Below are 14,533 nucleotides of genomic sequence, written 5' to 3'. Positions count from 1 at the left end.
TCTATGTTATGCGGAATTCGAGATAATACGAGAAAATATAAACGCGAAAAACAAGACAACAGATTTACGTGGTTCACCAATAAATTGGCTACGTCCACGGAAGAGGGAGAGCAGTTTTATTATGAAGAGGCAAGAACAGAATTACAGAATAGGGTCCCGTCCTTTCTGTTTGTAACGGGTCCGATTCAAGGCATTCAACACTCTATAAATAGAGGCATGTTCCTTCTAACTTAATCAGCATTCACAATGTAGTCTTAAGGGCTTTGAGAGTTTTGGTTAGGAGGAGAATTTATGGGTCACAAGCTTGATATGCTATCACTTGTGTGAACCTCCCATGTATTCCGAGTGATTTGGTTGAGGTTGGTTCCCTCTGTATTTTGTACTCTCATATTTATAGTGGATTGCTCATCTCCTTTGTGGACGTAGGTCGATTGACCGAACCACGTTAAATCTTTGTGTCTTTTGGTATATTTCTCGTTGTATTCTTACTCGTGGTCTTTCGAGGTTTGCTTTGCTAGCTTCCGCATTTACACCTGCTTATTTTCGGTCCTAACATTTAGTCCCAGAAATGGGGTTCGAAGAGTTTTTTATGTATGTAGACCCTACTTATGTGAGGTAGTAAGGGTACACATGATATGTTGAACGAAAATTGAAAAATAAAATGCCTTTGGCAATGTTTTGTAATAGTTTCTTAAGGATATATGTAACACTGTGATCATCTATGCCTTCGTTAACTTAAATATCTTAGTGTTCTAAGGTAGTTTAAGTATATTCTACCATTTCAAGCTACTATTTCGAACTTGATTTTTCATTTACTTTTTTCATAATAAAGCGTAAATCACAATGACAACTTCATATAATGTGAACATTGTTGCACTTACACTCAATTAAAAGAAGTTCAATAGAAAAAAAAAGTCTGCAAGCATTTTGAGTAAACAAACATGCAAAGAAGTTCAATTTCTTAGTGGTTATATCTTCAACAACTCAATGAAGAATGAAAAATCTGAAATAGAACTTATTATGTTTGGCTTGTTCTCTCAACTCTATTTTGGTGGTAGTAGATCTCTCTCTGACTGTTCTTCAATTTGAAAATGATAATTGTACCAAAGGTTGTTATTATATCTGTTGGCTTAAAAGTTTTTTTTATGACACGAGATAGTGATGATTTTTTGGGCTTTCGTGGCGACTATTGTCGCCGCTAAAGATCAAGTTCTTTTGTAGTGAATCTTAGTTGGCAACGCTTAGGTGGAGGGATTAGTCCCATGTGGCATGCCACGTCACTAAAAAATTGGGGTGTTAACTGTTTGAGGGTATTTTTGGTCTACTAGGATAACAACGGGGTATTTTTTATCCCAAAATGTAATGAAGGATACAAGTGGTCTATTTCACATAATTTAGGGCAATTTTGACCCTTTTCCGTATATAGAATGATAATTAATGGCATCGATATTGTATTCACTAAATATTATTATTATTTAATGAATTTAAGGATCCAATGACGAGTTGATTATTTGAAACTTTAGATTTTTTACGTTTTGAATAATATGGGTATGTTCGTGAGTATTGAATCATTACTGGAGTTTACTAGTAGAAAAATTATCCATTTAACTTTAATTAATATTTAATGGATAAATTGGAAATAATGGATGTAATATTAGATAAGTTGGGGGTTAAATATTGTTGGTGCAACGTGGGGGGGTGGGGGGGGGAGCAGACCTTGGCTGCAGTCATCGGTAATAAGTACCAAGTGATTGAGGTAATAATTGGAATATAATGATTAAGGGGTAGGATAATGGATGGGCTAAGGATTTGTTAAGTTACTGATTAAATTGTTATCGATTTTTTAATCACATTATAATTTCAAGTTTTGATACATTGAGAAAGGTAATTAGATATCGGGTGGATTATATTATAGGGAAAAAGGACACATATACCCCCGAACTGTTGTTAATGGTATGCATATAACCTTCGTCATACCTTAGGGACATTGGTGCCCCTGCTGTCCAAAAATTAGAGCATATATACCCTTTATACTTACGGACATACACGTGTCATAATCTTATCCATCTATCCGACATTTGATCGATGGATAAGATTGTGTCACGCGTCCATATTTAATATTCTATTAGAGTGAAGGGCATATATGCTCTAGTTTTTGGAATGCAGGGGCAATAATGTCCCTAAAGTATGAGGAAGGGTATTTGCATACCATTTGCGATAATTTGGGGGTATATTTGTCCTTTTTACCTATATTATATAGAAGTTATTGAGGTTTTACTCTTAAGCTTAGGCTTGAAATTGAGAAATATGAGAGTTGTAATATTAATTGGTATCAAGACTAGGAACGTGATTATGAATTTGAGTGAGTTTTTGGGTATAGACTAGACGCATAGTAATATTGGTGTTGTTAGTTTTGAAATCTTATTGTGGTCATTCGTGTAAATAGATTGCACTGAGTTGAAAGTTCAATGAAAGGGGAAGGCTCAAGTTCTAGAGTGAACTCTCGATTGATTGAGGTAAGTGAATTTCTAAAGCCTTGTTAAGTGTATGGAATTCATGTATTTCCTTGTAATATGTGTTTGAGAGTAATGAGAATTAGTTATGGGTTGACTTGTCCATAAACTAATTCTAATGATGGAAAAAGGGTAAGAAAAAAGGTAGTGCGATAAATTGTTTGTGTGTGATGTTTGAAGGCTTATTGCTTATTCGTTGATGTTGTATCACGGTTGCACTGTTATGAATTCTGTCTTATTATGAAAATGGTCATCTCCTCATTATTTGTGTGAATAAGTCATTTGCATTATTATGAGACATGGTTGTGACAAGTATTAATACATTGAGAAAGAAAAAGAAATTAAAGAAAATGTACCATTTCGAGAGACGTATCGCACGCCGCGATGGATACTAACTTCGAGGGATATATTGTGCATCGCGATGGTTACTATTATCGAGGGTCATATCGCACATCGCGATGGATGCATGGACATATATGTTCCCCCATGGGTTCCAGACTTAGAGACAACGGATATGTATCAATAGGTCAGACATGCATCACTATAATAGACATTGCATTCCATTGCATTACACATGTTTATCATTAGTGAACTTGATATTGTGTTTTTCTGATCTTGTGACTGCCTTTTTTTTGAACTTTAATTGATGAATATTGAGCATGTTGTTGAGGATATGTAATTGTTAGAATGTTGTTGTTGAGTTGTGTGCTATGTGAACTGTGAACTGTTAGTTGGGCTTGTTTTTAGACAGGTTATAGTTATGCAGGTTGTGATTGATGAATATTGAGTTTGTTGTTGAGAACATATGATTGTTAGAATGTTGTTGAGCTATGTTCTTGTAAATTGTTAACTGTTAGGTTGAGTTGGTTTTATGCATGTTGTAGTTGTGGAGGTTTGGTTGGGGTATAAGGATTACCCATATTTCATCCCCTTAGCTTGTGTTTAGAGGTTTACTTGATGAGTATCGTGTGGTTTGGTACTCACCCTTGCTTCTATAATTTTTTGTAGGTTACTAGCCCGGGCCTTTGTGATATATTCTCTTCTTTTCCGAGGCTTCTGGAGATTTGTGAGGTAGTTGTTTGTCATCTTAACCGACATTCTTACTCCTGTTTATGATATTGTTCTACTCTAGAAACAATATCATATGAGACTTATTTTTTTTTTATTCAATTATAATACTTTAGAGGTTTGTACGCATGACAATCCGATTTTGGAGGTATTTTTGAGTTTATTATAAAATTTCCGCATTTTATTGTAATGGTTGAGTTTTAGGCTGACTTGTTTTGGTGGGATAAAACGAGTGTCATCACCTCAATTTTTGAGTCGTGACATTCTTCCTAACGGTATTTGTTTTAATTTAAATTTGATATCCCTTGGCTTAATCAATCAAACAAATAACTCAATGAGTTTAACATGTTGTTTATAATAGAATCGGAAATAGGTACGATGTTGGTTATGGCACGGAGGAGTATTGTGGATCATCTATTTTTTTAGTAAGACGACAAGTATTAAGAAACAAATATTATAAATATAAAAATTCTTCTTTTAGAAATTGACTAAAAAAATGTGAAATAAATTGGGATATCGATTTTTTTAATGTACTCATGTCATATTCTTTGAAAAAGTATTTATCACTTTATCACAACTTATCGGTTACAACAGTAATCTTCTTCCCATTTGTATAACATGAAGATGTTTGTTCTCCCATGGTTAGTGAGTTTTAAAATTTTAAATATTGGTTGTGCTCAAAATATTCTCTCTTGGAATCATTCGTTTTTAAGAATAGATATATGTCACTCATTTTGTTTCACCTTATATTAAAGCAGATTAATGTAGTTCTAATTAATTTTGAGGAAAATCGTTGTCCATGCAGCGATTTCATTTTTTTAAAAGAAAAAAGTATTAAGAAAATTGTTGCTCCGTGATTTTAATTTGAAAATCTTGTTTGGATTGGATTTAAGGGTTCAATTACGAAAAGGAATTAAGTAAAAGGATTCATAATCTAAATTCGAGCAAATATAATGGTTCATCAGAACATTTCACCTAACATTTTCCTTAAAATAATATTCTATTATATATTAAGGACTATTGCTATCGAATGAAAGAATTAAGGTGTACAATAAAATATTACAGATAAATTAAGTATTAGTTTGGTCATTTCTCATTGTATAAACAGGGAAATCCGGATTCGGCTCCCCTCAATAACCATTTCCCTCTATTTGGTCAAGTACACGTCTAGAAGAGACACGTATGTACTATTTAATTTATTGTTAAAGGTCAATATTATATTACATAATTAGAGTATCATAACTATAGTTAAGTAAGTTTTGGAAAAAAAATCAGTATCATAACTATAGTTAAGTAAGTTTTGAAAAAAAAAATCTCTCCAAATTTTGAAAGAATAATTTGTTCTTCTCAATTTTGGTATACATATATTTATATCATTAATTTTATTTTAAATTTAAATAATAAAATGGATAACAACGTTTAGTTTGTTTAGCCTAACAGTAGTGTTACAAAATATTTTGCCTTTAAATTTATGTTTTCTTTTATTTTAATTTTTAAAAATGATTTTTTTGATTCTTTCACAATTGTAATTCTAATTATGCATTTCTTACTTCCCATTTTTATTGTATGATTTCTATCATCAATGATAATTCTTCCATTTATTTTTTAAATTTCTCAACCTAATATTTCAAGAATAAATTTGCTAGCATAGGAAGCGATTAAATGATGTAAATATTAATATTAAATACAGTTCTAAGATTTTTAGGAATATTTTTTTATCAAAGTTAAGAAATTATTTGTTCAAAACTTATTGCTTAACTATGATTATGATACTAGTTAATGTAACATAATCTTGACATTTAACAATTAAAGAGTACAGATGTCTTTCATCTAGACGTGTACTTAACGAGATGGAGGGAAAGGGTAGTGGAGGGGAGCCAAATCTGGGAAACCCTATCTGCCGTTATCTCTCTCTCTCTCTCTCTCTCTACTCATAGACAGTTTTGGTATTTAGATCCCCTTTTGTGCATCTAATCGGAAGATTAGAATGGAAACATCAACAATGATTCCCAGTAATGAGATTGATAAGATAAGTTCATTGCCCGTTGATATACTTCACAACATACTTTCAAATCTCTGTATTTTTTATGTGATTCATATTGTATTGTCCAAAAGATGGAAATACATATGCACCTACCATCCCCTATGATAGTAGTTACTGTCCTTCACTTCATTACTCAATTTTAGAGGAATTTATGTATACCTTTTTAATTTCCCAAAACACGATTAACCTTGTCCATTATATCCTCTCATATAGCGATATGCTCGAAACCACATATATGTTACGGTTGATTCATGCAACAAATGTTCAACAACTTGTGTGGTGCTTTTGGCACCGTGAGCCATTTGAATTACATCATTGTCTTGTAACATAAGTTTTTAAAATAAACTTGTATGGTGATGTACTTAAACTGCCTAATCATTTTGTCAGCTGAAATTTCTTCATCTTTGCAGTGTCAAGTTATCGATCAGATGAACATTTGACAGGTTGCTTCTTCTCTAAATGTGACTCCTTTCAAATATGAAATTAATTGATTACAATTTAAAACGTATGAAATTAAAATTTCTTGTCCGGCACTCAAAATTTTAAAATGTAAATCTCAGATTTCAAAGGATATAGTAATCAAGAATCTCTTTTCAATAGAATATGTTGATATCAATTTTAAGGCTAATGATGAAAAATGTTTTGATTTTGGTTTCTCATGTGAGGAAACTGAGAGCTATGTAAGGTCCATAAGATACCACAACCTTTGGTGTTCTATGATTCACCTCCGAATAATTCTTGTGCATAAGATGATCAAGGAAGTCCCTTCTATACTAGTTCTAAAACTATGCAAGGTTTCCCTTAAGGTAATGTTTTCTTTGGAATAAGCATACAAGTGTAAAAACATAAACAGTGTAATAAGCACATAGATTGTATAATTTTTCTCTTTTCATTTCTTATGGTGTTCTAGGGTCTGTATGAACAGGCTCGCCAACTAAGACTATCTCGCATATGCTTTAATAAGCTCATGTCCTTAAAACTGAAATTGGGAGTTGATGAACATCATATGCAAGAAATGATACAATTCATTGTTAAAGCTCTTCATCTTTTGTGTGCAAATTACACTTCTTTTATATGGCAGTTGGTCGATAACTTTTCAAAGTTGATTTATATGAAGAGATTCATTCAAAATCAGAAGGTGGTGAAATTACGCTTGAAAATTGGGCTTGCTAAAGAAACTTTTTGTAACAATGCTAAACTATAAACCTATATCAAGATTCAGACTCTCCAAAATGTTGAAACATGTCACAATGTAAAGGATAGGATTTCATCAGTTTTAACAAGGGGCAGTTTTAACAAGGGGTGTCAAAAATGAGCCCAAACATAAGTAAGCCGTCCATAATTTTTTTCTTTAATTACTGCAGCCATATATATTTTTTTTCTTATTAATGCATTTTCATTTGTTTTATGTTATTTTATTTCGTAATTATTTACTTTAAAATGTTTGAATTTTGTGTCAATGAGCTGATTTTTCTTTTGGGTTTGTATGATTAAAATCTAATGAATTCTACTCTATGAGACTATTTTCTTTTTTAAAAAATTCAAATGATTTATTGTCATTTATTAAATTAATGAATTAAATAAAGTGGGGGCCCCTAGAAGGGCAATGAAGTTATTTTAAATATTCAATAGTCTTCTCTTAGAAAAGGAAAAGAAAAAAAAAAGAAAAACAAGATTTTTCATTGGTTCTTTTGTGTGGCTCATTGGGGAGAACAAGAGTGCTTATTGAAAAGAAAGAAAAATTCGTTCTGAAGAAAAAGGCTCAAGCATGCATTGGGTGTTTAGTTTTCAAGAAGAGAACATTATTTCATTCTTCTAAATCTATTTAAATCTTCTATTCTTTCATTTTAGGGGGGATTATGAAACACACACAAAAAAATAGATAGAGGGAAAAAAAAAGAGAAGAACAAAATTGCAAGAGAGAAAAACATAAGAAAAATTCTTCTTCTTAAAAAAAAATATTTCATCTTTGGTGGTCTTTGGATTCAAATAATTTTGGGTCTACATTTTGCTTGTCATTACTTTAGGTACTTTTTTTACATTTCACATGTAATGTTGAATTAATATTTATGTTCTTTTATGTTTTGATAAAGTTGTTTGTATTAAACTATTTTTTGTTTAGTTAATTTTATTATGATTCTCGTGTGGTTATGTTTATCATTATGTTATTTGGTTTGTACTTTTTTTATTGGCTTAGTCTATACTGATTCTCATATGATTGTGTTGATTATTGTGTACTTATATATTACTAATTGATGTTTAGCTAAAATTTTACCTCATAATTAGTAAGTGGACTCATGTTTTGCTAAAAATAATAATAATAATAATATTAATAACAATCACAAATTTTTTATTATTTTTTGGTCATTTTTACAAGAAGGATAAATCTGATCATTTTTGCAAAAACGTAAATTTGGTCATTTTTGCAAAAAAAAAAACAAAAAAAATAATTTAAAAAAATCTGGTCATTTTTGCAAAGAATGAAAATCTGGTTATTTTTGTAAAAAAATGTAAATTTTGTCATTTTTGCAAAAACTGCAAATAAAAATAAATAAATAAAATGTAAATATAGTCTTTTCATTTTTTTATAGTAAATATATGAAATGACTATTAATATAAAAATAAAAAATCGGCTAATTTGGCTTAGTAATCTAATTATTAGATAAATTGGCTATTTTTGAACTTTCAAAAAGAGTAGTTTGATAATTTTATATAAAATAGAAATTTTGCTAAAATTGTCATTTTCGAAATTTTATCAATATATTAAAAAAAATAGAAATTAAAACTAGAATGTTACTACTTATTTTAAAAGGATGTTTAATTATTATCATTCTTTCCTTTTGTTGTTATTGTCAAGTATTAATACTTAAATGTTTATTTGTTTTCTTTTGATAAAAAATAAATAGTAATAAGTAGTAATCATTTTCTTGTCTATATGTTGCACCATATTCTTTAATTCATTTTTATCTTTATTTTAAAGAAAAATTTGTGTAACTAATTATCAGTTGTTTTTTTTGAAAAAAAATAAATTTCAAATATCATCATGTGTTCGGTTATGATCTCTTGGTGTGTATTCTTTTCTTAAAAAAAGGAGTCTTGTGTGCGGTTACGCTCCAACGCCAATCAATTTCTTTTTTTTTAGATAGTAACTAATAAAGATTTCCTTTTTTATCCAATAAAATATTTTTTAGCCAAATATAAGTTAATAAAGCGACCGTGCTAGAACAACGGACTCGGGGTGTGCCCGAAACTTTTCCTCCGGTCAATAGAATACTTACCAATCTCTGTTTTGCGTAGACTTAAAATAAAATCTTTTTTTTGTTTAATTTTGGAATTAAGGGATGACTTGGAACACCTAAACAATTTTGGAATTAATGGATGACTCTAAAAAATATATTTTTTTATAAAAAAAACCCATCATATCCTCAACAATTGTAAAATAAAATTGGAAGAGGTGTAACAGATGTGGCGACTTCGCTGGGGACTTCTTATAGAATCCGAGCTTTGTACATTGACTATTTTGGTTATTTTCATTATTTGGATAAATTTTATATTTTTTGGTTAATTGTGTTATTTCAATTAGTCATACTTTTTTATATTTTGTATTGTATATAAATTGTCTTCTCTCACGCAAACTCTGAGTCTGTAGAATTTTGTTATACATTGTGTGTGCTGATACGCTCTACATGACTTCTTCCTAGGATGAGTCAGTGTGCAATTACGCTCCTGATTCTAGGTTGTCACACATGTTAGGCGGGATTGAACCACTAGTTATGCCGGAATAGCTCTACTACCGGTACGCTGACCCTCCCTGGCTCAAGTTGTCCGCTCGAGTAAGCCAGTCTAGACACTTTTCATAAATACTAAACCTAGAAAAACTGTCTCTAGTATGCTGTGGTGTTTTTGCATCATGTGCATTTGGCCTAACAAAATCTAAGATAAGTACCCACTCTAGACCAAAATGTTCATTTTATGTGCTATGTGAAAATAATTGGTTCAGAAGGTCTTTACATTGTTGATCAGTTTCAAAATAGCTTGTGAGTTTGTTTTTTTAAGAAAAAAAAGTCGAAATAATGGGGTTGGTATCCAAGGGAAAGTTCTTTTTATGAACTATGCACACCTGATTCTCACCAAAATGAGATATGTAGGCAACCCTCTTTGGGTTCGGTGATCCTTATTGAAAAATTCAAAAAAAAAAGAAATTATTTTAAATTTTTCAAAAATAAGAGGTTGTTGGTTACTGCATCTCCCAATTTTTTTTAACTACGAAATGATTTGATTAGCGATGACATGATACATAGGCAATCTCTAAAGGGTCCAATAAGAACTTTTTTCAAAACTTTTTCTTTTTCAAAAAAAAAAAAGGAAAGACAATAAGCAAACCAAAGTTGGGATGAGATAAAGGACCCTCTGAACTCACGATATTAGGTGTTTGACATAAAATGTGATTAATATCTGCAAAGTGTTTAACCCCTAATGTGTTTGTTATTTTTGTCTCTTTAGTTAGCTTTAGGTGGTTGGTTTGTACTTAATTGGCAGAGCCTATTAACCTTCTTAGGTCAAAGAAAAGAGAATTCATGATAACCAATATCAATATTAGGTCCTCTTAGAGGATAATAGTCCATTGATTCAAAAAAGATATCACGTCATGCAATCACATCTCCCTTTTACATTTGCAAAAAAAGTGATTCTAGTAGGTGTGCGAGAATATTCACAAGAAATCATGGACCCCTTCAGTCTTTTAGAAAATCAAGAGACTTTTGACCACGGATACAAACCAATCAAGTGGGATGAAGATATGGACAAAAATCACAAAACGAGGAATTGAGCGTTTCCACAATCGATTCCTCATTATCTCATTCTTTTCTCAAGCCTCGGGTGAAGATATTTGAGCTTCCTTTACTCATGAAGATATTGAAAAAGTTATTAAGGATCTCAGTCAGTTATTTTATGAAGTAAACATGATTCAAGTTGGTGAAGGTACAATTCATGTCGATGTGCAGCTCCTAGGCTTTGGTGTTGAGATAAACAATTGGGAAGCCACTCATTTCCCATAAGGAAGGAGTCTTGGTAGTTTGTTTTGCTACTCTTTTGTTTTTGTTATTGTCAGGCCTAGTGTTTCAAAGTATTTTGTATTAGTGTCAACCCTTCTATCTCTTTTTTTTATTTCAATTAAAAAAAATTCCAATTTCATTGTAAATCTTGTCTTTTCCCCTCCCATAATTCTTATTCTCTATTTTTCAGTTCTGTAAATGTTGACTTTGATAACATATCATGCATACTTAATTCACTTCCAGATTTCAAAAAGTTTTTTATTCTTGAATCACCAAGTCAAGAGGTTAAATATGATGAAGAAGAGACTTTTAGGGAAATTAATAGGGAACTGGAATAGTTTGAGACCAAACCTAAGCCTTAATCTTAGTGAAACTAAGACAATCAATTTGGAAAGTACTGAGGAAGTTAAGCAAATAAAAATAAGTCTTCATATCAATTAGGAAATGAAAGAGGTCATAATAAAACTTATGTTTGAATACAAAAATGTGTTTCCTTGGTCTTTTGATGACATGCCAAGTTTGAGTGTTGATTTAGTGGTTCATAAGTTGCCCACTCATCCTGATTATCCACCCGTCCAACAGAAAAGAAGGAAATTCAAACCGAACATGAGTGAAAAAATCAAGGTAGAAATCATGAAACAATTGAATGGAAATGTGATCCAAGGCATACGTCACACTACTTGGTTGGCAAATGTTGTTCTTGTGCCGAAAAAGGATGGAAAGACAAGAGTTTGTGTTGACTATCGAGATTTGAAAAAGGCTAGTCCAAAGGGCAACTTTCCCTTGCCAAATATCCACATTTTAGTTGATAATTGTGCAAAACACGAGATTCAATCTTTTGTGGACCATTATGCGGGGTATCATCAGATCTTGATAGATGAAAAGGACGCTGAGAAAACTACTTTCACCACTCCATGAGGGACTTATTGCTACAGGGTCATGTCATTTGGTCTTAAAAATGCTGGGGAAACTTACATGAGAGATATGAAAACCATGTTTCATGATATGATGCATAGAGAAATTGAAGTATACGTCGACGACGTAATCATCAAGTCCAAGAAACAAGATTATCATGTGCAAGATCTGAGAAAATTCTTGGAAAGAGTGCGAAGATATGATCTCAAGCTTAATCCACAAAATGTGTCTTTGGAGTTCCATCTGGAAAACTTCTGGGTTTTGTTGTCAGTAGAAGGGGAATCAAATTGGATCCTTCCAAAATAAAAGTGATTCAGGATTTACCACCCCCAAAAAATTAAGACCGAAGTCATGAGTCCAATTGGGAGGTTGAATTACATCAACAGATTTATTTCTCAACTCACAACAACTTGTGAGCCTATTTTTTGAGTTTTGAAGAAGGATGTTATGGCATGTGGGCAGAATACTATCAACATGTTTTTACAAAAATCAAAGCCTATTTGTCCAATTCTCCATATTGGTCCCGCATGAACCTGATAAGCCTTTCTTTCTATACCTTTCAGTGACAGATAATTTCTTTGGGTGCGTTTTCGGTCAACACGATTCCACAGGTAAGAAGGAGCTCACTAGCTATGAAGTCAAGTACACCCTTTTGAAAAGGACATATTGCGCCTTAACTTGGGTAGCTCAGAAGTTAAGGAATTACCTTTTGTCCTACACAACTTACCTCATATCTAGGATGGATAATTTGAAGTACATCTTTCAGAAGCAAATACCAACTGGCAGACTCGCGAAATGGAAAATTTTTCTCACTAAATTTGACATTATATATCACTCGAACTGCAATGAAAGCCCAAAGTTTGGCAGAACACTTCGCAGAGAATCCAGTCGATGATGACTATGAACCATTAGATACATATTTTCCAAATGAAGAGATAAACGCAATTGAGGAAGTAGGTTTAGATGGAAATCAGGTCTGACAATTGTATTTTTATGGAGCAATCAACATAAAAGGCACAGGCATTGGGGCAATTCTAATACGCCCACAGGGAAGCATTACCTTGAAACAGCTCGACTTTGTTTCTTCTATACAGATAAAACGACTGAATATGAATCTTGCATAATGGGTCTAAATATGACAATAGATTTGGGTGTGCAAGAATTTATTGTGTTGGGAGATTCTGATTTGCTTATTCGACAAGCTCAAGACGAAAGGAAAACTCGAGACCTCAAGCTTTTTCTATACAGACAATGTGTGGAAGATCTTAGCAAAAGGTTCAGGTCTATAGAATTTAGATACTTCCCCAAGTTTCATAATGGGCAGATGCCTTGGCTACTTTGGCCTCAATGCTTCCATATCGTGGAAACACTTACATCACTCCATTGGAGATTCAAGTTGGGGACCAACATGACCATTGTAATATAGTGGAAGCAGAATCAGATGGTGAGCCATGGCACTTAGATATCAAGAAATTTTAAAGACAAGGAGATGCGACGAACATGCTAATGAAAGCCAAAATTGAACTATTAGACGTCTAGCTAATCGTTTCCTTTTGAGCGGGGAAGTTTTATATAAACGTACTCTAGATCTGAACTTGTTGAGATGTGTGGATGTGAAGAAACCGAGAAGATCATGAATGAAGTACATGCTAGGGTATGTGGACCACATATGAACGGATATGTCTTTGCCAAAAAAACAATAGTCTAAGCGGGGTATTATTGGCTTACCATGGAATGGAATTGCTTTCGCTTTGTGAAAAAATGTCATCCATGTCAAATTCATGGTGATCTCGTTCATTCACCTTCTTCAGAGTTGCACCCCATGGCCGCTCCTTGGCCCTTTGTTGCATGGGGAAGATGTCAGCGGACCAATTGAGCAAAAAGCCGCTAATGGATATCCATTCATTTTGTTCGCAATTGATTACATTACCAAATGGGTGGAGGCGATCACTATCAAAGTAGTCACTAGGAAGGCAATAGTGGATTTCGCCCATTCGAACATCATTTGTCGATTTGGTATCCCAAGATATATTATCACAGATAGTGATGCATACCTTAATAGCAATCTGATGAAGGAGGTATGTGAGTAGTTCAAAATTGTGCACCACGATTCTACCACATACCGATCAAAAGTCGACGGTACTGTAGAGGCAGCCAACAAGAATATCAAAAAGATTCTCAAAAGGATGGTTCAAGGCACTAGACAATGGAATGAGAAGCTGCCTTTTGCACTTTTAGGATATCGCACAACAGTGCACACCTCGATTGGTGCAACTCCTTATTTGCTGTTGTATGGGACCGAGGATATGATTTCAGTAGAAGTGGAAATTCCATCTCTTCGAATTATTGTTGAGGCTGAAATTGAAGATACTGAATGGGTCAAAACCCGATTAAAGCATCTCGAATTAGAAGAAGAGAAACGATTGACGACCGTCTGTTTTGGTCAGCTTTATCAGCAAAGAATGACTTGTGCATACAACAAAAGGCCAAGACACTTTGAAGTAGGTCAATTGCTCTTAAAGGGCATTTTTCAGCACCAAGAAGAAGCCAAGGGAAAGTTTGCCCCAAATTGGAAAGGCCCATATCTTATCAAGGATGTATAGTACAAAGGAGCTCCACACCTTACTGATGTGGAGGGAAAAATCAGAGGCATAATTGTTAATGCATATGCAGTCAAAAGATACTACATGTAATGTGTTCTAAGGTACTGCGACAAGTTTAGAGTTTGAAAAACAAATGCACCTCTTTCAAAAGAGAAAAAAAAACACCCTCTCTTTGAAAATTTGAACTACGTTTGACCTGATTCCAAAGGGATACATAGGTAACCCTTTGGGGTTCGGTCATACAAAAAAAAGTCTTCCAGTATTTATAGAAAACTGAGGCATTGTTTTTTTAAAATTTTTTGATGGAATAATATCAAATTGTAATTCCGTTTATTC

At 32.8% G+C, this 14,533-nt stretch overlaps 1 protein-coding gene across 1 annotated transcript; it reads left to right on the top strand.

Moving 5' to 3' along the window:
• Positions 1-13,780: 13,780 nt before the first annotated feature.
• On the top strand, positions 13,781-14,197 carry LOC107001377. Its single transcript, XM_015199448.1, has one exon. The coding sequence runs from the start codon at positions 13,781-13,783 to the stop codon at positions 14,195-14,197; it is 417 nt and encodes a 138-aa protein (XP_015054934.1).
• Positions 14,198-14,533: the final 336 nt, after the last annotated feature.

This window comes from Solanum pennellii, chromosome 10 (genome assembly GCF_001406875.1).
Source record: "Solanum pennellii chromosome 10, SPENNV200".
Taxonomy (NCBI): Eukaryota; Viridiplantae; Streptophyta; class Magnoliopsida; order Solanales; family Solanaceae; genus Solanum; species Solanum pennellii.
The sequence above is the reverse complement of the archived record's forward strand: the minus strand, read 5'-3'. Positions and strand labels throughout refer to the sequence as shown.

Excerpts from the sequence above, each read along its gene's own strand:
- LOC107001377 (XM_015199448.1), top strand. The coding sequence starts at position 13,781 with ATGGTTCAAGGCACTAGACAATGGAATGAGAAGCTGCCTTTTGCACTT.